A 26,269-nucleotide genomic window follows, 5' to 3' on the forward strand; every position below is an offset into this window, starting at 1 on the left:
TATAGAACGTGTACATCGACATCAAAAGCCCCAATCTGAGTGTATCATCAGAAAGGAGAAGACACTACAATAGGCCATGCTGTAAGGAGATGCTGCATTGTTGTAAGCATAGAACACACTAGCGGGACAATATGAAGATAATGACCCAGTAGGTTTGATATGATGTATTACACACCTGAGTGGGCAGCCAGGTACAAAGTATGTGGGTCTTTGTGTGGGTGGACAAAAGACCAGGACAGCATTGTTGTGGACATAATATCTGTCTACCCTTATCCACTCACTCCCTTGCATAAAATGTTAACAACAGGATGACAAAGCTAAACGCAACAATAGACATCCTTGTTCGGGTTGGGGGCTGGTTTCGTGGGCAGTGGAGCAGAGGAGAGGTGGTGCCGGTGCCCGATTTTTGGCGCCGCTTGGTCGATCACAGAGGTTCTGGTCACTGCACAGAGAATCAGTGCTGTGGGGAGTTGTCTGATGGGTTACGTCTTTCGGTGCATGGATGCTGCAGCGTTGTGGGTGTAGCAAACATGTAGACTGTATGTCACTTGGTTCTAACTGGTTGTATTTGTATGTTTATCATTTCCCAGCATTTTAAGTTTATGACAGTCAAAACGACTTTTTCTATGGACCATTCCTTGGACTTGGATGGCAGTCAGTAGTTAGGAAAAAATAAGAAATGAAGTTAGTGATATAATTACATGGGTAAACAGGTGATAAAGGCAATAATTACCCATCATTATGATACCGTTTAATCTTGCAACTGTATCATGGCAGTAACATCATGAAAAAGGTATCACAGTAACTTTATGAGAAAGTAATCACAGTAACACCATGAGAAAGTTATAACAGTAACACCATGAGAAAGTTATCACAGTAACACCATGAGGAAGTTATCATGAGTAAGCTATCACAGTAACGTCATGAGAAAGTTATCACAGTAACATCATGAAAAAGTAATCACAGTAACATCATGAGAAAGTTATCACAGTAACATCATGAGAAAGTTATCACAGTAACATCACAGTAACATCATGAGAAAGTTATCACAGTAACATCATGAAAAAGTTATCACAGTAACATCATGAGAAAGTTATCACAGTAACATCATGAGAAAGTTATCACAGTAACATCATGAAAAAGTAATCACAGTAACATCATGAGAAAGTTATCACAGTAACATCATGAAAAGTTATCACAGTAACATCATGAGAAAGTTATCACAGTAACATCATGAAAAAGTTATCACAGTAACATCATGAGAAAGTAACATCATGAGAAAGTTATCACAGTAACATCATGAGAAAGTTATCACAGTAACATGAGAAAGTAATCACAGTAACATCATGAAAAGTTATCACAGTAACATCATGAGAAAGTTATCACAGTAACATCATGAGAAAGTAATCACAGTAGTGCATAACATCATGAAAGTTATCACAGTAACATCATGAGAAAGTTATCACAGTAACATCATGAGGTAATCACAGTAACATCATGAAAAGTTTATCACAGAAGTTATAACATCATGAGAAAGTTATCATCAGTAATCACAGTAACATCATGAGAAAGTTATCACAGTAACATCATGAGAAAGTTATCACAGTAACATCATGAGAAAGTAACATCATGAGAAAGTTATCACAGTAACATCATGAGAAAGTAATCATAGTTACACCATGAGAAAGATATCGCAGTAACATCATGAGAAAGTAATCACAGTAACATCATGAGAAAGTTATCACAGTAACACCATGAGAAAGTAATCACAGTAACATCATGAGAAAGTAATCACAGTAACATCATGAGAAAGTTATCACAGTAACACCATGAGAAAGTAATCACAGTAACATCATGAGAAAGTAATCACAGTAACACCATGAGAAAGTTATCACAGTAACATCATGAGAAAGTAATCACAGTAACATCATGAGAAAGTTATCACAGTAACATCATGAGAAAGTTATCACAGTAACGTCATGAGAAAGTAATCACAGTAACATCATGAGAAAGTAATCACAGTAACATCATGAGAAAGTTATCACAGTAACATCATGAGAAAGTTTCACAGTAACATCATGAGAAAGTAATCACAGTAACATCATGAGAAAGTTATCACAGTAACATCATGAGAAAGTTATCACAGTAACATCATGAGAAAGTTATCACAGTAACACCATGAGAAAGTTATCACAGTAACATCATGAGAAAGTTATCACAGTAACATCATGAGAAAGTTATCATAGAAAGTAATCACAGTAACATGAGAAAGTTATCACAGTAACATCATGAGAAAGTTATCACAGTAACATCATGAGAAAGTAATCACAGTAACACCATGAGAAAGTTATCACAGTAACATCATGAGAAAGTTATCACAGTAACATCATGAGAAAGTTATCACAGTAACATCATGAGAAAGTTATCACAGTAACATCATGAGAAAGTTATCACAGTAACATCATGAGAAAGTTATCACAGTAACACCATGAGAAAAGTATATCACATGAGAAAGTTATCATCATGAGAAAGTTATCACAGTAACATCATGAGAAAGTTATCACAGTAACATCATGAGAAAGTAATCACAGTAACATCATGAGAAAGTTATCACAGTAACATCATGAGAAAGTTATCACAGTCATGAGAAAGTTATCACAGTAACATCATGAGAAAGTTATCATGAGAAAGTAATCACAGTAACATCATGAGAAAGTTATCACAGTAACATCATGAGAAAGTTATCACAGTAACATCATGAGAAAGTTATCACAGTAACATCATGAGAAAGTTATCACAGTAACATCATGAGAAAGTTATCACAGTAACATCATGAGAAAGTTATCACAGTAACATCATGAGAAAGTTATCACAGTAACATCATGAGAAAGTTATCACAGTAACATGAGAAAGTTATCACAGTAACATCATGAGAAAGTTATCACAGTAACATCATGAGAAAGTTATCACAGTAACATCATGAGAAAGTAATCACAGTAACACCATGAGAAAGTTATCACAGTAATATCTTGAAAAGTTATCACAGTAACATCATGAGAAAGTTATCACAGTAACATCATGAGAAAGTTATCACGAGAACGTTATCACAGTAACATCATGAAAAAAGTATAACAGTAACAACATAAGAAATTACCACAGTAACATCACGACAAAGTTATCATGAGAAAGTTGTCACAGAAAGAACATTGCTAGTTATGGCAGGCAGTTATACCAACAAATGCTAATAACAAGTCCAGTTTTTGCAGTGACGTGGGAGCAAATCTGGCGTGAGGACCTGTATTCAGCGTTCTTTACGTTCATTCGCAGATGAATATGTCAATATGATTAGCGGAAGCAAAAAAACACTTGAATATTCCTCCTTATAAACAGGAGGGTAAATCATGGCATGATTGGAGATAACACAATCGAGAGGGGGATGCTGTTTTCCTGATAATTGTTTCTAGCCTTGTATTTTCATGAGGAACAAGGAAAGTAAAGGGCTCAGTACTACATACTTTGTGAACAGTTTGTATCAGATGAATTGTCTCATAGTTGAATTGATAGGACTGGTTTGGATACACTTCATGACACCTTATTATTTGTTTTCTAATTTATCTGGAAACAAACATACAATCCATAAATTTCACAATGAGGTCTATGAACAAGAGTGTGTTCATTGGTGTGTCAAGTCTTTTTGCCTGTAGTTCTATGGTGACAATACCAATGCTGTGATTGAATAAAATCTCTTTTACTGCCATCATCGGCGGGAAGTTTGCTCACTGTATCTTTCAGTTTTTGTAAACTTTGGCTCTTGTGTTGGTTAGTCTGAAAGTGTGTTTTCATTGTTCGTTTCGAGGCTGTCCTGTATTTTGGCTTTGTAAATAATGTGCTCGTACTGTTATTGCAGTTTGTTATACAATTGTAACTCACGTGTTTCAGTTTGAATACATAATATGGGCGGAACCCCATTTATAAGTACCAAGCATATTTGAATTTTCAAATTTAATTGAGAGTAGTCGTGGGTTGGAGGACAGGCTGTGTTCAAAGTAATTTGTGTGTATTTGGCTGTCTCTGTTGTGCAGGCTTTTCTGTACCGATAAAAGCTTTGGTGTATCTTGTCAAAAGAATATGCATCCTTTTTCGGGGTTGTAGCGTCAGTACAACAATGGGTGCCTGGTACTGGGTGTAGAATGAGGCAGATAATGTAAAGGAAGTGCCTTCAGAAGTTGCTGTTGTTGCTGTTGTTGCTGACAATGTAGACATTGTGGCAGCATTGTGACGTCCACACCTGACACCCTTTGTAGCATGTCATATCTGTGTATTGACAAAGCCTGGCTAACAGAAGATTCGTGGTCGGATGGGCATAGCTGGGTACACTCGCCTGTATCTACAGTTACTGGTGGCGAACGCCACAATGCCACTCCGCGTTAAACAAAACATGTTCTGCTTGCTGGTCACCCGATGGCGGCAACACCCAGGCTGAAATACTCGTCTTTTATGTGGTAATGATAGTTTAAGGATTACAAATGCCGCCTAGCTGTTGTGTGTTCTTACATCTGTATATTCAATGGGAAACAAGGACCTGCGAAGTGGTTGAGGGGAGGTCGCTGGAAGAGGAGGAGTTTAGGGGAAAAGACACTTTGAGGGGAGGCGATAGGAACAGATGATTTTAGAATTGTGGGGCAGGGTGGAGGAAGGTGGAGTGAATGTGTTGGATTGTTGTGGATTGGGAAAAAAGGGTTAAAATTTGGGGTTGGGAATGACACTTTGAGGGGAGGTGATAACAACATGGTGTTAGGATTGTGGGGCAGGGTGGAGGAAGGTGGAGTGAATGTGTTGGATTGTTGTGGATTGGGAAAAAAGGGTTAAAATTTGGGGTTGGGAATGACTTTGAGAGGAAGTGATAACAACATGGTTTTAGTATTGTGGGGCAGGGAGGGTGAATGTGGAGTGGATGTTGATATTTCAGGGATGAGGAAAAATGTAACAGGAAAATTGATTTAAGATTAAAGAGTCTTCAGATAGCTGAGAGTAGGGCATCGAAAGAGAGACACTGAAAGATTGGACTCAACAACAAAAAAGTACTGGGATTGAGTTTGAGGGTTATTTAAATGTAAGATTACTGCTGAAGGACAGAACCTTGAAGTTAGTCGCTCACAATTATGATCAGTTCTTTTGAATATTCTAGTATCATACCTGTAGTGTCTCCCAAAGGGTCTAACATTGCAAAATAAGCACTCTAATTTCTCAGTACCTGTTGAGATCTTCACTTGTCCACTTGTACATTTGACAAGTTTCATACTGTTATTGATGCTGTAACTGATGCTGTTAGTGATGTTGTAAGTGATGCTGTTAGTGATGCTGTTAGTGATGCGGTCAGTGATGCTGTAACTGATGCTGTTAGTGATGCTGTTAGTGATGCTGTTAGTGATGCTGTTAGTGATGCTGTTAGTGATGCTGTTAGTGATGCTGTTAGTGATGCTGTTAGTGATGCTGTTAGTGATGCTGTTAGTGATGCCGTTAGTGATGCGGTCAGTGATGCTGTAACTGATGCTGTTAGTGATGCTGTTAGTGATGCTGTTAGTGATGCTGTTAGTGATGCTGTTAGTGATGCTGTTAGTGATGCTGTTAGTGATGCTGTTAGTGATGCTGTTAGTGATGCTGTAAGTGATGCTGTTAGTGATGCTGTTAGTGATGCTGTTAGTGATGCTGTTAGTGATGGTGTAAGTGATGCTGCTGATGCTTAGTGATGCTGTTAGTGATGCTGTTAGTGATGCTGTTAGTGATGCTGTTAGTGATGCCATTAGTGATGCCGTTAGTGATGCCGTTAGTGATGCTGTTAGTGATGCTGTGAGTGATGCTAGTGATGCTGTTAGTGATGCTGTTAGTGATGCTGTTAGTGATGCTGTTAGTGATGCTGTTAGTGATGCCGTTAGTGATGCTGTTAAGTGATGCTGTTAGTGATGCTGTTAGTGATGCCGTTAGTGATGCTGTAAGTGATGCTGTTAGTGATGCTGTTAGTGATGCTGTTAGTGATGCTGTTAGTGATGCTGTTAGTGATGCTGTTAGTGATGCTGTTAGTGATGCCGCTTTAGTGATGCTGTAAGTATGCTGTTAGTGATGCTGCTAGTGATGCTGTTAGTGATGCTGTTAGTGATGCTGTTAGTGATGCTGTTAGTGATGCTGTTAGTGATGCTGTTAGTGATGCTGTTAGTGATGCTGTTAGTGATGCTGTTAGTGATGCTGTTAGTGATGCTGTTAGTGATGCTGTAAGTGATGCTGTAAGTGATGCTGTTTATGCTGATGCTGTAAGTGATGCTGTAAGTGATGCTGTTAGTGATGCTGTTAGTGATGCTGTAAGTGATGCTGTTAGTGATGCTGTTAGTGATGCTGTTAGTGATGCTGTTAGTGATGCTGTTAGTGATGCTGTTAGTGATGCTGTTAGTGATGCTGTTAGTGATGCTGTTAGTGATGCTGTAAGTGATGCTGTTAGTGATGCTGTAAAGTAGTGATGCTGTATGATGCTGTAAGTGATGTAAGTGATGCTGTAAGTGATGCTGTTAGTGATGCTGTTAGTGATGCTGTAAGTGATGCTGTTAGTGATGCTGTAAGTGATGCTGTTAAGTGATGGTGTTAGTGATGCTGTTGTTAGTGATGCTGTTAGTGATGCTGTTAGTGATGCTGTTAGTGATGCTGTAAGTGATGCTGTTAGTGATGCTGTTAGTGATGCTGTAAGTGATGCTGTTAGTGATTCTAGAAGTGATGTTGTTATTGATGCTGTTATTGATGCTGTAAGTGATGCTGTTAGTGATGCTGTTAGTGATGCTGTAAGTGATGCTTTAACTAAGTGATGCTGTAAGTGATGCTGTTAGTGATGCTGTTATTGATGCTGTAAGTGATGCTGTAAGTGATGCTGTTAGAGATTCTGTAAGCAATGCTGTTAGTGATGCTGTACAGTGTAAGTGATGCTGCTAGTGATACTTTAAGGGATGCTGTAAGTGATGCTGTGTGATGCGGATGAAGAAGAGGATGTGTTGAAGGTCATGCAGTGCAAGGTTGTTGTTTCCTGGCACAATACAGTCGACACATTGGGGAGACAGGAGGAGGTGTCTGTATGCTAACTGTCAACACTACACTCAAGTGTGCTGGAAGCCTGCACACTGTAGGAAACTACCAACTGTTGCAAGCTCATTGCAGTGAAATTCAGTTCATGTACAAATATTTGACTAGCTTGAATTTGAGCTTTTAAATTCAAGTGTAGATTAGGACATTGTGAAGAGATCTGCGGCCTTTGCAACTTGATGCGGCCGTACCTGTTGAAGGAGTCGTCTGCTTGTGTAGAAAGGGAGACAACTCCTGTTTACTTTCCCACATGCCAGTCATGACATGCAAGTCAGTTTGATGTCTGCCTGCTTCTCTTTTAACAGTTTACATCCATTGCCTGAATTTTTTCCACCAGTCTTTTTGCATCGTATTTGGTTACCATGGTTATGATGCCGCTTTCAAGTTCCACCCCCGATGTTAAATCTGACCTCTCATTTTCAAAAATATTTTTCAAGTGCAGTTTAAAATTTAAGTAGAAAACTTGTGTTCTTATCTGAGTATTGAGCCTTTCTAGTCTGTAATCTGCATTTACTAGAATGTGGAATGGAGGACTATGTATTCAGCAGCATCCGTACGTACGTCCTGATTATTGTTAACGCGATATCTCATGAACTGTTGTTCCCAATGTCTTCAAATTGGGTGACAGAATACATTAGGGAATTACACAGACACCAGTCGATTTGGGTGACCTTTACCTTATTTTCAAGGTCACCATGACACTTTGACCACTTTTCAAACTCTTGTTAACGTGGTATCTCATGCACTGTTGTACCCAATGTCTTTAAATTTGGTGACAGCCTTCATTAGGGAATTACGCAGACACCAGTTGATTTGGGTGACCTTGACCTTATCTTCAAGGTACCCATGATACTTTGACCACTTTTCAAACTTATGTAAACACGATATACACCCAATGTCTTCAGTTATGTTGACAGCCTACACTGGGTGATTATGCAGACACCAGTCATTTCAGACATCTTGTATGTGATCAAAAAATAAAAAGTAGTAAATATGTTATAAATATTTCATTCTTCTTTAGTGGCGGCGGACATTGCCATATAAGTGGCAAACACTTGTTTTGTTTGGAACAAAGAGCTTCGTTTAAATTGGTAAGGAGACGTGGATAAACCTGAGGAAAATCTAGACTTGCCTCATACATAGTGTTTGCATTGCAGTAAGGGTTGGAAGGGAAAAATGATCAATAAATAATATTATGTAAAATATAATAAAATTATTCACTATATTCAAATAATAGCAATAAAGATTTTTTTCTATATATTTCGACCATCGTGTTGACAGTGTTAATATTAGGGGTGACAATTGAGGGTGAAACAACTATTGTGATAGTGATAGTCTATTGCGACCAACTATTGCAATACTATTGCTAAATATTTTTTTTCTCTTTAATTGTCTGTTTTGAAGTCATTCTCAAATGAGCGTATAGTTTATTTGAAATAAAAACAAGTTAAAGTAGTTTCAGTCTCTTGATAACTGACAAGAAACTTGAAACCCAGATAAAGTAAACAATCAAGAGGTAACAGGGGCAGATAACTCTGGTACTTCCTGTAATTTGTGCTGCACATTTATCATCTGAAGTCAGTTACTAAACTATCGATAGTCACACATACTATCGATGCATTGATAGTTTCTCGTTTCTACCATCGATCAATTGCTATCAGATACTCAATAATTGCAATGCTTCGATAGTTCGATGCGTCGTTACAGCCCTAATTAATATGCCATAAAATATGTAAGAATGTTGACTATAATCCTGCCTGGCTTGAATATATTCCATTTTGAATATCTCACTTTGATAAACAAGGGAAAAAACCCACTCTTTTTAATAAAAACTTGTAACTATTCGATTCTTATGATCATGAATAACCAATTGAATTCATGAAGGAGATACAATTTGATTCTCTGATTGTGTGAGTGAATCGTAACACTACTGTTCACACATTCTGTTCACAAATTTATACCTGTTCACACATTCTGTTCACATATACCTGTTCAGAAATACCTGTTCTGTTTGCAGCTGTTCGAAGGGATAAAGGCCTTCAGGTGTGTGGACAACAAGATCCGGATCTTCCGGCCCATCGAAAACATGAAGAGAATGAACAGATCTGCAGAAAGATCAGCTCTGCCTGTGAGTAAGAAGATCATTTACTTGATGCTTGTTGCAAGAGAATGCTTAAAGATCAAGGGGGATACCTGTGAAAATCCGGGTTAGAATTGATCTTCAGCATCCCATACTTGTCGTAAGAGGCGACTAACGAGATCATTGACTTGGTTGACACATGTCATCATATCCCAATTGCGTAGATCGATGCTCATGATGTTGATGACTGGATTGTCTGGTCCAGACTCCATTATTTACCAACCGCCGTCATATAGCTGGAATATTGCTGAATGCGGCTTAAAACTAAACTAAACAAGCAAACTACCAACTAAAGATCACGGGAGGCTTGGGATTTGAATGCCCACAATGTGAGAAGCCCATTTCTGCTGTCCCCCCAAGTGATATTGCTAGAATATTGCTAAAAGTATTAATAATGTGTCCATTTATATAGCGCCAAACTCCACACTAGGTATGCTCATAGCGCTAACAATCAAGGCACAGCACATTATTACCCCAGATAACCCAAGCTGCTTGTTAGGTGCTAGAAGGTTATAGTCATATGACTATTTCCACCGGGTACCCATTTTCCTGCTGGGTGAACAGAGACAATTTTGAACAAACTCACTGGCCTAAGGTGAGACCACATGTGTCACATGTGCTTCGTTGTGGGGCAGGACTCAAGTCCTAGAAACTCTCAGGAGTCAAGCTGCCAAACACGGTCACCCATCCAAGGACTCTCCGAGCTCGACGCTGCTTAACTTCACCGATTTGTGAACCTGAGCTTTGAGCACAGGACCACGCGCCATGAAAGTAAAACCTTACTCTCTCATAGGGTGTGATATCTTTGATGATAAATAATTGCTATCCTTAAATTAGGACATTTCTTCATCATCAGTATAATCCCTATTTGTTGCATTCTGAAAAACCCCAAACGTGGTGCCAAATATAATTGTGATGTAGAATTTGTAAAATGATGTGTTGACTTCATCGTGTTGTTTTGTTTGTCCAGACTTTTGACAGTGTTGAGCTGATCAAGTGTATTAGCAAGCTGGTCAGTATCGACAGCGAGTGGGTGCCCTATTCCAAAGACTGCAGCCTCTACTTGAGACCCACTCTCATCGGCACCGACGTAAGTTTCCTACCTGACTGCCATACCCTGATCTGCATTGCGTTTGTGAAATACAACATTCCTAACAACATACAATAGTCTTATTACTATGATCCTTTGTGAGCACCTGAAGCCTACAGTTCTCATAGGGTAAACTCGTCACGATATGGCTGAAATATTGCTGATGTGACGTTAAATAATAACTCACTCACTCATGGGGTAGACTCTGGGGTAGGGTTGCAGACTGGTTGCCCTGCTGCCTGCTGTGCAGAGTTGCAGTAGTAAAAATGATTAACCTGGCTGGCTTTGTGTTTGCAACACAACAATGTTAAGTAGTTCTGGGCTCCAGATAAGGGCCGTATGGCGTATGTACGGATACAAAATATGCACGATACAGTAGGAAATAATTTAGAAAACGTAGCAAATACGCACCACAGCAATGGTGTACGGTCTTAGAATCATTTACAGACATATTTATCTGAAAAAGTATTGTTTTATTGTTTATTGACCTGTTTACACAAGAGTAGCAATGTTGTGGTGCATATATGAAACGAAACACAAGATTACTGGTACTCCATTATATTCCATTCAGTACTCTAAATGTACTATGAAGGTTTTCCAGTACTCATGTATTGAAAAACTAAGGAGTACATACGTACTCCTGATGTTGAAAAATTATCTGGAGCCCTTGTAGTTGCTTCTGCTTTCAACCACTGCTGATCTTCAGGTTGGGATAATTTCGACTCAACGGCTGATAATCTGTTATAGCCTGACTGATTAACTATAGTCTTATGGATAAATTCAGTGTACCTCTACTTTGTTTGTGTAGTATAGTTTGGATTTTGCTTCTTGGCTAATGTGTATGAACATTCATTTACTCATCGTCAAGTCTTTCTTGGAATCTTCAGACAATGCAAACCTTTAGCTGTTTGAGTACAAGGCATCAATAAGTTTGCCCTTTTCTTCACATGGGTGGTTGGGTAGCCAAGTGGTTAAAGTGTTCACCTGTCATGCCTAAGATCTGGGTTCGATTCCCCTCATGGGCACAATGTGTGAAGCCCATTTCTTGTGTCCCCTTCCGTGATATTGCTGGAATGTTGTTAAAAGCGGCATAAAACAAAACTCACTCACTCACTCACTTTTCATCACATGCATGTATCACTGTCATGGCTTCTCAAACTGGCTGATATCAGTGGTTTTTGCTGGAGACAAATATTCAAGGGGTATTTTCTTGAATTTAGAAAATTAAAGTAGGTGTCTTGGCATCACTGAAATTTTTAAATATATCTTCAGGACATATAGGACAACAGTCACTGTCCTGGGAAATGTGCTAATTTGAAACCCTGAATATTTATTATTAGGTTTTTTAATTTAAATTTAACTTTTGCAGTATTCAAATATATTTTTAAGTCATGTATGAGAAGTATGAAACTGGTTAATCTTTAGCAGATATCATTAATAAAAGCGATGCATTTTTCTTATTTTGTCCAGGGGGCGGTGGGGTAGCCTTGTGGTTAAAGCGTTGGCTCATCACGCCGAAGACCCGGGTTCGAATCCCCACATGGGTACAATGTGTGAAGCCCATTTCTGGTGTCTCTCGCCGTGATGTTGCTGGAATATTGCTAAAAGCGGCGTAAAACCAAACTCACTCAGTCAGTCTTATTTTGTCCAGTATGCTCCACATTAGTTCAGGGGCGAGAATTGATGCCATTTTTCTTTGCAGGAGTTGAGGCCCTTGCTTCTACAGCCAATCACAGCGTAGCTTTGGTCACTACTCACATGACATACGCACCTTTTTGCTGTCATAGGCAGGTGGCTCAAGCATTACTTTGTACTCGTACTTTGCTCTGTTACACTTGCTGTTGTGAAACAAAATATTGAACGATAAATTTGCAGTTGAAATAACATAACGCAGTTGCTAATTTGGAAGAGTCCTGATCAAATGGTAAAGTGTTAAAGCAACAGTTTTCTGAATAAGTGAATTCTGAGTTGTTCTCTTTCTTTAGAGAGAAGAATTTGATCAATGTTTTGTTTCAATTATGCTCAATGCTGCTTGTTACCATGGTTACCATGAGGCATCCATGATACAAGTTCCAACACTGATATTGATAATACTATTTATGTATTGACATGATTTATGCTCAAGTTGAAAATCCCAATATTGGAATTAGTCAGTAGGAAAGCAGTATTTGAAGGAATGCGTAAGAAAAAATTAGTATTGGTGTAATGATCCGGCAATATTGTTGCACGATATGTACAACAATACCATCAACTTACAACTCCTGTATAGAAATACATATGATTAATTACATTGCATATTATATTGTTGTAACACCATATGAAAAGTAACAGAAACGTATCAAGAACCTGTGCAGATTCTGTAATTTTTCCTGGTTGACCATAAATGGCAGAATGGCACAGTTGCCCCAAGATTATATGTTTCTCCAATACATTTTTCCATCTTTGCTTCCTTAAATTTAGAAATAAGTGATTCAGGGCCGTGATTCACCTGCAAAAAGGGAGAGATTTTGAACTGATAAATTTATAAAGAAAAGTACTGTATTGGGATATGAATCGTGTTGTTATCGGGATAAATATCGTGCTGTGTTCCGATGATCGAAAATAATCGAAAAAAAACGGCCAAAAGAAGGATTAAAAGTAATTATTGATTGTAAAAAACATTTTCGATTAATCGGAATTTTGTTATTTTAGTATAATCCACTTGCATGAAGTAAACTAACCATTAAATTTGACGAATATTCACGAACAAACATGCGCGTTGTATTCATGGTTTCGTATTCATCACTATGGTAAATATTACTGTAACCATTCCATGAATAAATTTTGCATCTATTGCATGACAGTATATTTAGTTATAAAAAACATTAATTAGAAAAAAAACCTGGGGAAAAACCCTGAAGATTGGTGATTACATTAAAAATGTATGTATTTCGATTATATTCAATTATCGTTCACTACAAGTCCTCCGATAATATGTAGGGTTTCCGATTCCCAACACAAGTGGCCCCATCATATCCTTAGTCTTCTCCCCGACCGCGTCATACCAAAAGACGATAAAATATGGTACTTCTTGGTCTCTGCTTAGCGCTCGGCATTAATGGGTACAACAAGGTCTGGTCGGCTCGGAGTCAGTATAATGTGTCTGAGTCGGGTATTCATGCTTCACTGCGGTATGGTATCTCAGTAGGCTAGCACTATAAAACCAGCTTCAGTCTGGGCTAGTACAAGCAGCCGCACATACACATGCACATCGTCATATGAGCGAAATATTCTCAAGCACGACGTAAAACCCAGTTTCACCTCACCTCACCTTCTACTAAGGACAGGTTTTGCAAGTTTATGAACTACTTATATTAGGAGCAAGTGTGTGAAATTGGCTTTCATGTTACTTTGCATAGTATGACAGGTTTAAGCTCACAAGGCCATTGTGATTCGTTTCAGAGTGATTGTGAAGAGTTAAACATTTTATGTTACATCATTTGCACTTTTTGACCTGCTCGGTTTGATTTTTGATGCATGTTTTTCACTTTTAAGATTTTGATTTTTTAAAACACGAATATGATTCATCTTGACATCATTGTATTGACTTCACATGGCATCTGTTTTGTGTACTTATCCTCAAATTTCAACTTAAAATTTACATGATTAGGACAGAAGATTTTTTTTTTTCAAACTGGAATTGATAAATCTTTATGATGTTAAATAGGCTCATCATGATGATGGTACATGTTGTTTTTTAAATACTCTTTATAAAGTTATGTCAATTAATTCAACCATTCGTGTTACATTGATCCTGGTGGATGAAATGGTTACCGATTAATGTATTGGTCTAATGAACAGACACAAGAGTGGGGGCGGAGTGAGTTATATTGTTTAGAAAGTCAGTTTAGCGTGACTGTGAAGATTAGCCATGATGTATGGCCATCCTCTGGACCGGCATCTGTTCTTGTTCCATGTTTTGTGTCTCGTATGAAAAGAAAACCCATTGCAGGAGTAATTCTGGACCAGAAACAAATTACCATGGCAGCTGTTTGGGGACCATGAAGAAGAAAAGTTAGCATCTCATAATTAATAATCACCTCAATGCCATCCGATTTTAAAAAAAAATAGTTACCTAAATAATTTTGAATGCCATTGTAAATAAAAGGTGTTAATGTGGCATGACCGTGGTGTGTTGATGTAGTAGTATGTTCCTCTGTGTAGGCGGAGAGTATTGTTCAAAACACCTGTATGGAAATCTGTATTGTATGCAAGCGGCAGTGCAGAACTCTGTTTGTTGCCTGTCTTTGTGAAGGCGATACCATCCTTGGCCTTGGTGGCAAAGAAGGGAGATGTGTTTACCGTATTCTTCCTAAGGAAGAGACCGCCTCCGTGGTGCAGTGGTTAGAGCGTCTGCCCGGAGAGCGGAAGGTCGCGGGTTCGATCCCCGACCGCGTCATACCAAAAGACGTTAAAATATGGTACTTGTTGGTCCCTGCCTGGCTCTCGGCATTAATGGGTACAACAAGGACTGGTCTGCTCGGAGTCAGTATAATGTGTCTGGGTGGGGTATTCATGCTTCTCAGCGGTTTGGTATCTCAGTGGGCTAGCACTATAAAACCAGCTTAAGTCTGGGCTAGTACAAGCAGCCGCACATACACATACACATGCATGCACGTCGTCATATGAGCGAAATAATCTCAAGCACGACGTAAAACCCAATTTCACCTCACCTCACCTCACCTCACCTCACCTCACCTCACCTCACCTCACCTCACCTCACCTCCTAAGGAAGAGAGTTTTTGTGGATGTCAGCTTCTTGTTTATGATGAGGACCACACATTTCAGAGTATGTCCTTACGCCTTCATCAGGTGAATGAATGGTACGAGGCATAGATCATATATATGTACATGTAAGAACAACAAAAATAATAAGACAACAAAGATGCTGGCAAAACAATGGACGTTAACTGACATTGGTGTGTGATTGGCAAAGGACAAATGGAAGCCAGCACTTAACAGTTAAATAGTGTTGATAGGTGATGAACAGTGTACAGCTGGACGTCGGTATTGAAGGGAATGGTGGTGGTGGTGGAATTGGGTTTAACCTCGTGCTTGAGAATATTTTGCTCATATGACGACGTGCATGCGTGTGTATGTGTATGTGCGGCTGCTTGTACTAGCCCAGACTGAAGCTGGTTTTATAGTGCTAGCCCACTGAGATACCATACCGCAGTTAAGCATGAATATCCAACTCAGACACATTATACTGACTCCGAGCCGACCAGTCCTTGTTGTACCCATTAATGCCGAGCGCCAGGCAGAGACCAACAAGCACCATATTTTAACGTCTTTTGGTATGATGCGGTCGGGGATCGAACCCGCGACCTTCCGCTCTCTGGGCAGACACTCTAACCACTACACCACGGAGGCGGTTGAAGGGAATGGACAAAGGGCAGATGGGAGGTAGCGGGTAATAAGACTAATAGATAAATTCAGTAGAGATTGACAAACTGAGGCAAGAACAAACAAATGGAAGCCAGTACAAAATAATTAGCACCAGTATTGATGAAGTAATAAGTACAGACCACTATCAAAGAATGATCAAAGCAATAAGTCCAAGGTGCAGGGCACTTGCGTTCCCTGGTCGCGGTTCATGCCTGGCTGGTGTCACCTGATGTCAATGGCTTCTTTGCAGTTGACAGTGACACCTTCCTTGGCCATGGTTGCAGGGTATGGAGATATGTTTACCGTAGTCTACCTCGACCCTATTGGTGGCGTATTCTTCCTGTAGTTCAATCTGTATCAAGGACTTCACTACAGGGGCTTCCAGGTGACAATATAACGTAATTAGCAGGCCAGTGTGTTGGAATATGATAGGGTACTGGGGAGTCCATGTATTATCTCAAGTATCTTGTAGTTCTATCTGTATCAAGGACTTCACTACAGGGGCTTCCAGGTGACAATATAACGCCATTAGCAGGCCAGTGTGTTGGAGTATGATCGGGTACTGGGGAGTCCGTGTATTATCTCAAGTATCTTGTAGTTCTATCTGTATCAAGGACTTCACTACAGGGGCTTCCAGGTGACAATATAACGCCATTAGCAGGCCAGTGTGTTGGAATATGATAGGGTCCTGGGGAGTCCGTGTATTATCTCAAGTATCTTGTAGTTCTATCTATATCAAGGACTTCACTACAGGGGCTTCCAGGTGACAATATAACGTAATTAGCAGGCCAGTGTGTTGGAATATGATAGGGTCCTGGGGTGTCCGTGTATTATCTCAAGTATCTTGTAGTTCTATCTATATCAAGGACTTCACTACAGGGGCTTCCAGGTGACTATATAACGTAATTAGCAGGCCTGTGTGTTGGAATATGATAGGGTCCTGGGGAGTCCGTGTATTATCTCAAGTATCTTGTAGTTCTATCTATATCAAGGACTTCCAGGGGCTTCCAGGTGACTATATAACGTAATATGCAGGCCAGTGTGTTGGAATATGATAGGGTCCTGGGGAGTCCGTGTATTATCTCAAGTATCTTGTAGTTCAATCTGTATCAAGGATTCACTACAGGGGCTTCCAGGTGACTATATAAAGTAATTAGCGGGCCAGTGTGTTGGAATATGATAGGGTCCTGGGGAGTCCGTGTATTATCTCAAGTATCTTGTAGTTCAATCTGTATCAAGGACTTCACTACAGGGGCTTCCAGGTGACAATATAACGCAATTAGCAGGCCAGTGTGTTGGAATATGATCGGGTCCTGGGGAGTCCATGTATTATCTCAAGTATCTTGTAGTTCTATCTGTATCAAGGACTTCACTACAGGGGCTTCCAGGTGACTATATAACGTAATTAGCAGGCCTGTGTTTTGGAATATGATTGGGTACTGGGGTGTCCATGTATTATCTCAAGTATCTTGTAGTTCTATCTATATCAAGGACTTCACTACAGGGGCTTCCAGGTGACAATATAACGTAATTAGCGGGCCAGTTTGTTGGAGTATGATCGGGTCCTGGGGTGTCCGTGTATTATCTCAAGTATCTTGTAGTTCTATCTATATCAAGGACTTCACTACAGGGGCTTCCAGGTGACAATATAACGTAATTAGCAGGCCTGTGTTTTGGAATATGATTGGGTACTGGGGTGTCCATGTATTATCTCAAGTATCTTGTAGTTCTATCTATATCAAGGACTTCACTACAGGGGCTTCCAGGTGACAATATAACGCAATTAGCAGGCCAGTGTGTTGGAATATGATCGGGTCCTGGGGAGTCCATGTATTATCTCAAGTATCTTGTAGTTCTATCTGTATCAAGGACTTCACTACAGGGGCTTCCAGGTGACAATATAACGCAATTAGCAGGCCAGTGTGTTGGAATATGATCGGGTCCTGGGGAGTCCATGTATTATCTCAAGTATCTTGTAGTTCAATCTGTATCAAGGACTTCACTTCAGGGGCTTCCAGGTGACAATATAACGCAATTAGCGGGCCAGTGTGTTGGAGTATGATCGGGTCCTAGGGAGTCCATGTATTATCTCAAGTATCTTGTAGTTCTATCTGTATCAAGGACTTCACTACAGGGGCTTCCAGGTGACAATATAACGCAATTAGCGGGCCAGTGTGTTGGAGTATGATCGGGTCCTGGGGAGTCCATGTATTATCTCAAATATCTTGTAGTTCTATCTGTATCAAGGACTTCACTACAGGGGCTTCGAGGTGACAATATAACGCAATTAGCAGGCCAGTGTGTTGGAGTATGATAGGGTACTGGGGAGTCCGTGTATTACCTCAAGTATCTTGTAGTTCTATCTGTATCAAGGACTTCACTTCAGGGGCTTCCAGGTGACAATATAACGTAATTAGCGGGCCAGTGTGTTGGAGTATGATCGGGTACTGGGGAGTCTGTGTATTACCTCAAGTATCTTGTAGTTCTATCTGTATCAAGGACTTCACTACAGGGGCTTCCAGGTGACAATATAACGTAATTAGCGGGCCAGTGTGTTGGAGTATGATCGGGTCCTGGGGAGTCTGTGTATTATCACAAATATCTTGTAGTTCTATCTATATCAAGGACTTAGAGGCTGTCATGTTGGAGTCTACAGCCCTTGAGCAGGAAGAGATAACAGATTGTTTGTCTATTGTGAAGGAGTGTGGTTGACGATGTCACTCTGATTACAGGTGCCTCGACTGATGGCATCAGTTTAATGTCAGTTTCTGTGTGGGGTTTGATTTTATGGGGCATCTGCTGTCGCTATGGCAATGGAAAAGGCTGCGTGTGAATAAGACAGAATGTAGATGTTATCAATTTCATCTGAATGACTTAGTATTGACATTAAAAAACACTGTTTGAGGTCATCTATTGCAAGATGTACTGTAGGTGTCGACAAGATACAACAGTATACCTGAGGTCATTTATTGCAGGGTATACTGTAGGTGTCAACAAGATACCTCATTTATACCTGAGGTCATCTATTGCAGGGTGTACGTAGGTGTCGACAAGATGCAACAATATACATGATGTCATTTATTGCAGGGTATACTGTAGGTGTCGACAAGACACAACAATATACCTGATGTCATTTATTGCAGGGGTACGTAGGTGTTGACAAGATACAACAATATATCTGAGGTCATCTATTGCAGGGTGTACGTAGGTGTCCACAAGATATAACAATATACCTGAGGTCATCTGTTGCAGGATGTACGTAGGTGTCAACAAGATATAACAATATACCTGATGTCATTTATTGCAGGGTATACTGTAAGTGTCGACAAGACACAACAATATACCTGATGTCATCTATTGCAGGGGTACGTAGGTGTTGACAAGATGCAACAATATGCCTGAGGTCATCTATTGTAGGTGTACGTAGGTGTCGACGAGATACAACAATATATTTGAGGTCATCTGTTGCAGGGTGTACGTAGGTGTCGACAAGATATAACAATATACATGATGTCATTTATTGCAGGGTATACTGTAGGTGTCGACAAGACACAACAATATACCTGATGTCATTTATTGCAGGGGTACGTAGGTGTTGACAAGATACAACAATATATCTGAGGTCATCTATTGCAGGGTATACGTAGGTGTCCACAAGATATAACAATATACCTGAGGTCATCTATTGCAGGGTGTACGTAGGTGTCCACAAGATATAACAATATACCTGAGGTCATCTGTTGCAGGATGTACGTAGGTGTCAACAAGATATAACAATATACCTGATGTCATTTATTGCAGGGTATACTGTAAGTGTCGACAAGACACAACAATATACCTGATGTCATCTATTGCAGGGTACGTAGGTGTTGACAAGATGCAACAATATGCCTGAGGTCATCTATTGTAGGTGTACGTAGGTGTCGACGAGATACAACAATATATTTGAGGTCATCTGTTGCAGGGTGTACTGAACGTGTCTTAAGTACTGAGTCATTTCGACACTTGTGGAGTCCCACACTTTAAGAACTGCCAATCATACATCCGTCTCTTACATTCGTGCTTTCACCTGACATGAAATTGTTGTAAAAAAAACTGTTCAGAGGTCGCTTGCAGCAGTCCTTTCTCCTTGTAGTCATGTGGTGTCCTGTAACTAGGCTATGCTGTCTTTCAGCGTAAGGCAAAACCTTTTAAATGTTATGATTTGTGGACTAAACACAAAATATTTCACTTGGGTCGAAATAAGGTGTGTAGAATTTGTGTGCCATAATATCTTGTATATTGTTGAAATGAGATCAAGTGGGTTGGATTTGCAGCATATATCTCTGGTGACTTTAAGGATGTTTAGTTTACATACAATGACACTTTTTTCGTGTGAGAGTTGGTGAGGTAACCTTGGGGTTTATGTATCTCCATTAAATCAAAGACCCAGGTTTAATTCCACACATAGAAACCATGTTTAGAGTTTTTTTCCGGTCTACCTAGCCCAGATATTGCAGTAATGTTACTAACACTCACAAAAACTACTTGCTTGTTTGCCCATCGGCTCATTCACTCTCACTGACTCACTCACTCACTCACTCATGTACTCACTCACTCACTCACTCACTCACTCACTCACTCAACCCCCCACCAAACTCACCCACCCAAGAAACTCACCCACCCACCAACTTATTTCACTCACTCACTCACTCACCCACCCACCAAACTCACCCACCCACCAACTTATTTCACTCACTCACTCACCCACCAAACTCACCCACCCTCACCCACCCACCAACTTATTTCACCCACCAACTTATTTCACTCACCCACCCACCCTCTAAAGGGGCACCTACCCATAGGCTCACTCACTCACCCACCCACCCACTAAAGGGGCACCTACCCATAGGCTCACTCACTCACCCACCCACCCACTAAAGGGCACCTACCCATAGGCTCACTCACACTCACCCACCCACCCACTAAAGGGGCACTCTTACCCATAGGCTCACTCACTCACCCACCCACCCACTAAAGGGCACCTACCCATAGGCTCACTCACTCACCCACCCACCCACTAAAGGGCACCTACCTATAGGCTCACTCACCCACCAACCCACTAAAGGGGCACCTCCTACCCATAGGCTCACTCACCCACCCACCCACTAAAGGGCAAGCACCTACCCATAGGCTCACTCACTCACCCACCCTCTAAAGGGGCACCTACCCATAGGCTCACTCACCCACCCACCCACCCTCTAAAGGGCACCTACCATAGGCTCACTCACTCACCCACCCACCCACCAAAGGGCACCCTACCCATAGGCTCACTCACACTCACCCACCCACCCACTAAAGGGCACCTACCCATAGGCTCACTCACCCACCCACCCACTAAAGGCACCTACCCATAGGCTCACTCACCCACCCACCCACTAAAGGGCACCTACCCATAGGCTCACTCACTCACCCACCCACCCTCTAAAGGGGCACCCCACCCATAGGCTCACTCACTCACCCACCCACTAAAGGGCACCTACCCATAGGCTCACTCACCCACCCACCCACCCACCAAAGGGCACCTACCCATAGGCTCACTCACTCACCCACCCACCCACCAAAGGGGCACCTCCACCATAGGCTCACTCACTCACCCACCCACTAAAGGGGCACCTACCCATAGGCTCACTCACCCACCCACCCACTAAAGGGGCACCTACCCATAGGCTCACTCACCCACCCACCCACCCACTAAAGGGGCACCTACCCATAGGCTCACTCACTCACCCACCCACCCACTAAAGGGCACCTACCCATAGGCTCACTCACCCACCCACCCACTAAAGGGGCACTCCACCCATAGGCTCACTCACTCACCCACCCACTAAAGGGGCACCCACCCATAGGCTCACTCTCTCCACCCACCCACCCACTCAAAGGGCACTCTACCATAGGCTCACTCACCCACCCACCCACCAAAGGGCACCTACCCATAGGCTCACTCACCCACCCACCCACTAAAGGGGCACCCCACCCATAGGCTCACTCACCCACCCACCCACCAAAGGGGCACCTACCCATAGGCTCACTCACCCACCCACCCACTAAAGGCACCTACCCATAGGCTCACTCCACCCACCCACCTCTCTAAAGGGCACCTACCCATAGGCTCACTCACTCACCCACCCACCCACTAAAGGGGCACCAACCCATAGGCTCACTCACTCACCCACCCACCCACTAAAGGGGCACCCCACCATAGGCTCACTCACTCACTCACCCACTCACCAAAGGCACCCCACCCATAGGCTCACTCACCCACCCACCCCTAGGGCACCTACCCATAGGCTCACTCACCCACCCACCCACTAAAGGGGCACCTACCCATAGGCTCACTCACCCACCCACCCACCAAAGGGGCCTCTACCCATAGGCTCACTCAATCACCCACCCACTAAAAGGCACCTACCCATAGGCTCACTCTCACCCACCCACCCTCTAAGCAAGCACCTACCCATAGGCTCACTCACTCACCCACCTCTAAAGGGCACCTACCCATAGGCTCACTCTCACCCACCCACCCACTAAAGGGCACTCTACCCATAGGCTCACTCACCCACCCACCCACCCACTAAAGGGGCACCTACCCCATAGGCTCACTCACCCACCCACCCACCCACTAAAGGGGCACCTGCCCATAGGCTCACTCACCCACCCACCCACTAAAGGGGCACCCCACCCATAGGCACACTCACCCACCCACCCACCAAAGGGCACCCCACCCATAGGCTCACTCACTCACCCACCCTCTGGGGCACTCTACCCATAGGCTCACTCACTCACCCACCCACTAAAGGGGCACCTACCCATAGGCTCACTCACTCACCCACCCACTAAAGGGGCACCTACCCATAGGCTCACTCACTCACCCACCCACTAAAGGGGCACCTACCCATAGGCTCACTCACCCACCCACCCACTAAAGGGCACTCTACCCATAGGCTCACTCACTCACCCACCCACCAAAGGGCACCCTACCCATAGGCTCACTCACCCACCCACCCACTAAAGGGCACCCTACCCATAGGCTCACTCACCCACCCACCCACTAAAGGGGCACCTACCCATAGGCTCACTCACTCACCCACCCACTAAAGGGCACCTACCCATAGGCTCACTTCACCCACCCACCCTCTAAAGGGCACCTATCCATAGGCTCACTCACTCACTCCCAACCACCCCTCTAAGGGGCACCTATCCATAGGCTCACTCACTCCACCCACCCACTCACTAAAGGGGCACCTATCCATAGGCTCACTCACACACCCACCCACTCACTAAAGGGGCACCTACCCATAGGCTCACTCACTCACCCACCCACCCTCTAAAGGGGCACCTACCTATAGGCTCACTCACTCACTCACTCACTCACTCACTCACCCACCCACCCACCCACTCACTCACTCACTCACTCACTCACTCCTCTCACTCACTCACTCACTCACTCACTCACTCCACTCACTCACTCACTCACTCACTCACTCCCACTCACCCACCCACTCACTCATAAGGGGCACAGTCATGTTACTAAGGTTAAATGGATATGAAGAATTAAATAACTATGATATCAGTTCATATTAGTTCAGGATTTCAGCTTCAGGAACAGTTGTCAGTTCATGTCAATATTTCTTTTTCAAAAAGTGGCAGCATATGGTGAAATGTTTGGATAAAAAATACCCCCATTTATTTCTTTGCCACGTTGATCTTTGAACCCCAAGATACTAGCATCCAGCGTTACACCTGTACCGGCACACAATGGGATCATGTAAATGCTGTCGGTTCAGATCACCTGAGTCTATTGTAGTTGTCAAGAGCCTATTTGCAGAGCTTTTAGTCACAATATGCTGAATCAGGGTGCATTGAGGACACCATATGACCTCAGAGTGGTGCTACCCGTCCCTTGCACGTCACTTGACATAGTTATCCGTCTTGTGCCCTTGTGTCTACCCTACTGCAAACAATCTGATCTTTGACTCGATTCAGCACGGTGTTCAGTTGTACCTTGATTTACCATTGTCCTGCTTTCCTTTGACAGTGGAACAGATTGTTTGTTTGGGGACGTTGTCTTTCACTCCTCAAGTGCCTTTTGCCGCACACCTCCCAGCTCGGACGTATGGGTATTTATTGCGTTTAGGACTGCAAGCATTCATTGTCTCGGATAATAGTCCAGGACTGTCACATGACCGAGTCGGTTTGGGAGGAATAAACTCGCCCAGTATTATTCAATTTATGTTTAATTTTCGCTCTATAGTGGTGAAGGTATAAATCATACACTGTGCGAGAAACGACTTCTCCTATGGCGATGTGTATCAATAAGGAAATAATTAAACACGTTCTCGCTGTGAACAAGGCGTTGTTCTTGTGTTCTTTAGAAATACCGTTTACAGAGTTTCAAATAAAAATGTTTCGTTTGAATGGTATTTTTGATAATTACGTCCTTATAGCCCAGATGGTTTTATGTTGATGTGTGCTTTGAGGACAATGATGGGAGTTGCCTTGCATCTGATAACAAAGTGGTGACTGTGGTCACAATAGGAGGCAGCGGTGCATGTAGGAAGATGCAAATACAGGCTGCATTAGTAAATATGCTGCATCATTCGGTGGATTGATGAATAGAAGTTATTCTTTTTGAAAAACAAGCATCCTGGTTGAATTATATGCATTTTATGATTCGTGAAACACTGAAAATGAAAACGCTTTGTCATTAATGGACTTAAGATAAGAACGTCATGGCTTGTCTCTCCTCCATAAGGGTGAGAGTGTTAACTGTTTGTATGGCGATATATTTAGTGATTCGTTCTGTGTCCTGACTCCTGCCTCAATGTTTCTATGTCTATATTGTATGTGGTGCTGTGTGGTCCTGTGCAGAGCTCAGGTCACAAATCAGTTCAAGTTAAGCAATGCTGGGTGCGGAGAGTCCTTGGATGGGTGACTGTGTTTGGCAGCTTGACTCCTGCGAGTTGCTAGGACTTTGGTCCTGCCCCACAATGAATACATTTGTATTTCTAAAAGCGGGTAAAACTACTCTCGTTCACTCACTCCAATGAACTCTATTTGACAATTATTAACACTTGAGGACTGAGCACATGGTCTTGTGGATAGAGTGTCTGCCTGGTGAGCAGGATGGCATTTGATCCTGCCCATGTCATCCCAAAAATGTTAATAGAGGCTACTTGTTATTACCCAGCCTGATTCTTGGCACCCAGGAGAAAAAACAAAGACTCGTAGATTTATCAGCAGTTGTTCAGTTACTCACATGTACATTCTGTTAGCCAGTGATTTGTATTCTTGGGGGGAAAGACTCTCTACTTTCTCAATAGTATGAACAATATCAGAAAAAATATATGTCTTTCATTTGGTGAAAATTCCACATTTTTATGAGATTGATGGATATTCATATGGATGTAGCATTATTGGTGTTTTTCATCGGACAACCAGAAGTAAAGTCTTGTAAACATGACAGACCCATGTCCGTGTCTGGTCCTCGATGGTCCAGGGGAGACAACTCAACCTGAAGTGATGCCTTCTCATAAGGTGCTGTTGGATTTATTCTTCAGAGATAATATGTTTTCATTTGTTGGTGATGATACAATTTTGATTCAGGAGACCAATTCTAAACCAATGTTTGGTTAATTTATTGTATCAATGCTGAGAAAATATTTGCATTTGAGTTTTTCAACATTGAGTTTTAGAAATATCTGTATCCTAGGTTTTTGCTAACAGGATTAGGAAATATAATATTTTGTTGTCTTGAATCAGAAATGAAAAGTGAGCCTTGGTTAGCGTTAATTTTGACTGGCAGTTTTCTCTAAGCACAAACTAAGGTAGATTGGTGAGTTTTAGGTGGATTTTATACACTGATAGTCTTCTTGAGATCAAAGGTTAATGTCATTGTTTTCCAAAGGAAAGAACCAATTTAAAGAAAGGTTTTCCAAATGGTTTTGCTCTTGTTTGAGGGGTTGCTGGGGTAGCCTAGTGGTTAAAGCATTCACTTGTCACACCAAAGACCTGGGTTCGATTCCCCACATGGGTACAATGTGTGAAGCCCATTTCTGGTGACCACCGCCATGATATTGCTGGAATATTGCTAAAAGCGGCGTAAAACTGAACTCACTCACTAGATCCAGCCATGAAAATCCAGCCTATTTCAGGGTAAGGGTGGAGACTGGACTTTTGTAGTCAGTTAGCTCCCTTGCCCCAGGAAGCTGATCTCTCTGTCTGAAATGTGGACTGTTTGTCCAGTGGGTGACTGCAGCTGTTCTATGATACACTTCAACTGTACCCAATCAGGACCCCAATCTGTACCCCAACTGTACCCAATCTGTACCCCAACTGTACCCAATCAGGACCCCAATCTGTACCCCAACTGTACCCAATCTGTACGCCAACTGTACCCAATCTGTACCCCAACTGTACCCAATCTGTACCCCAACTGTACCCAATCTGTA

General features: G+C 42.0%; 1 protein-coding gene across 1 annotated transcript in view; it reads left to right on the plus strand.

Annotated features, from left to right (window-relative positions):
• LOC124275701 (branched-chain-amino-acid aminotransferase, cytosolic-like) overlaps nt 1-26,269 on the plus strand; it is a 67,457-nt gene that overhangs the window by 26,552 nt on the left and 14,636 nt on the right. Inside the window, 2 exon segments of the mRNA XM_046711336.1 lie at nt 9,140-9,250; nt 10,233-10,352. Of these exon segments, the coding sequence (XP_046567292.1) occupies nt 9,140-9,250; nt 10,233-10,352 (231 nt within the window).

This window comes from Haliotis rubra, unplaced genomic scaffold (genome assembly GCF_003918875.1).
Source record: "Haliotis rubra isolate DU_JTF1 unplaced genomic scaffold, ASM391887v1 Scf201, whole genome shotgun sequence".
Lineage (NCBI taxonomy): Eukaryota > Metazoa > Mollusca > Gastropoda > Lepetellida > Haliotidae > Haliotis > Haliotis rubra.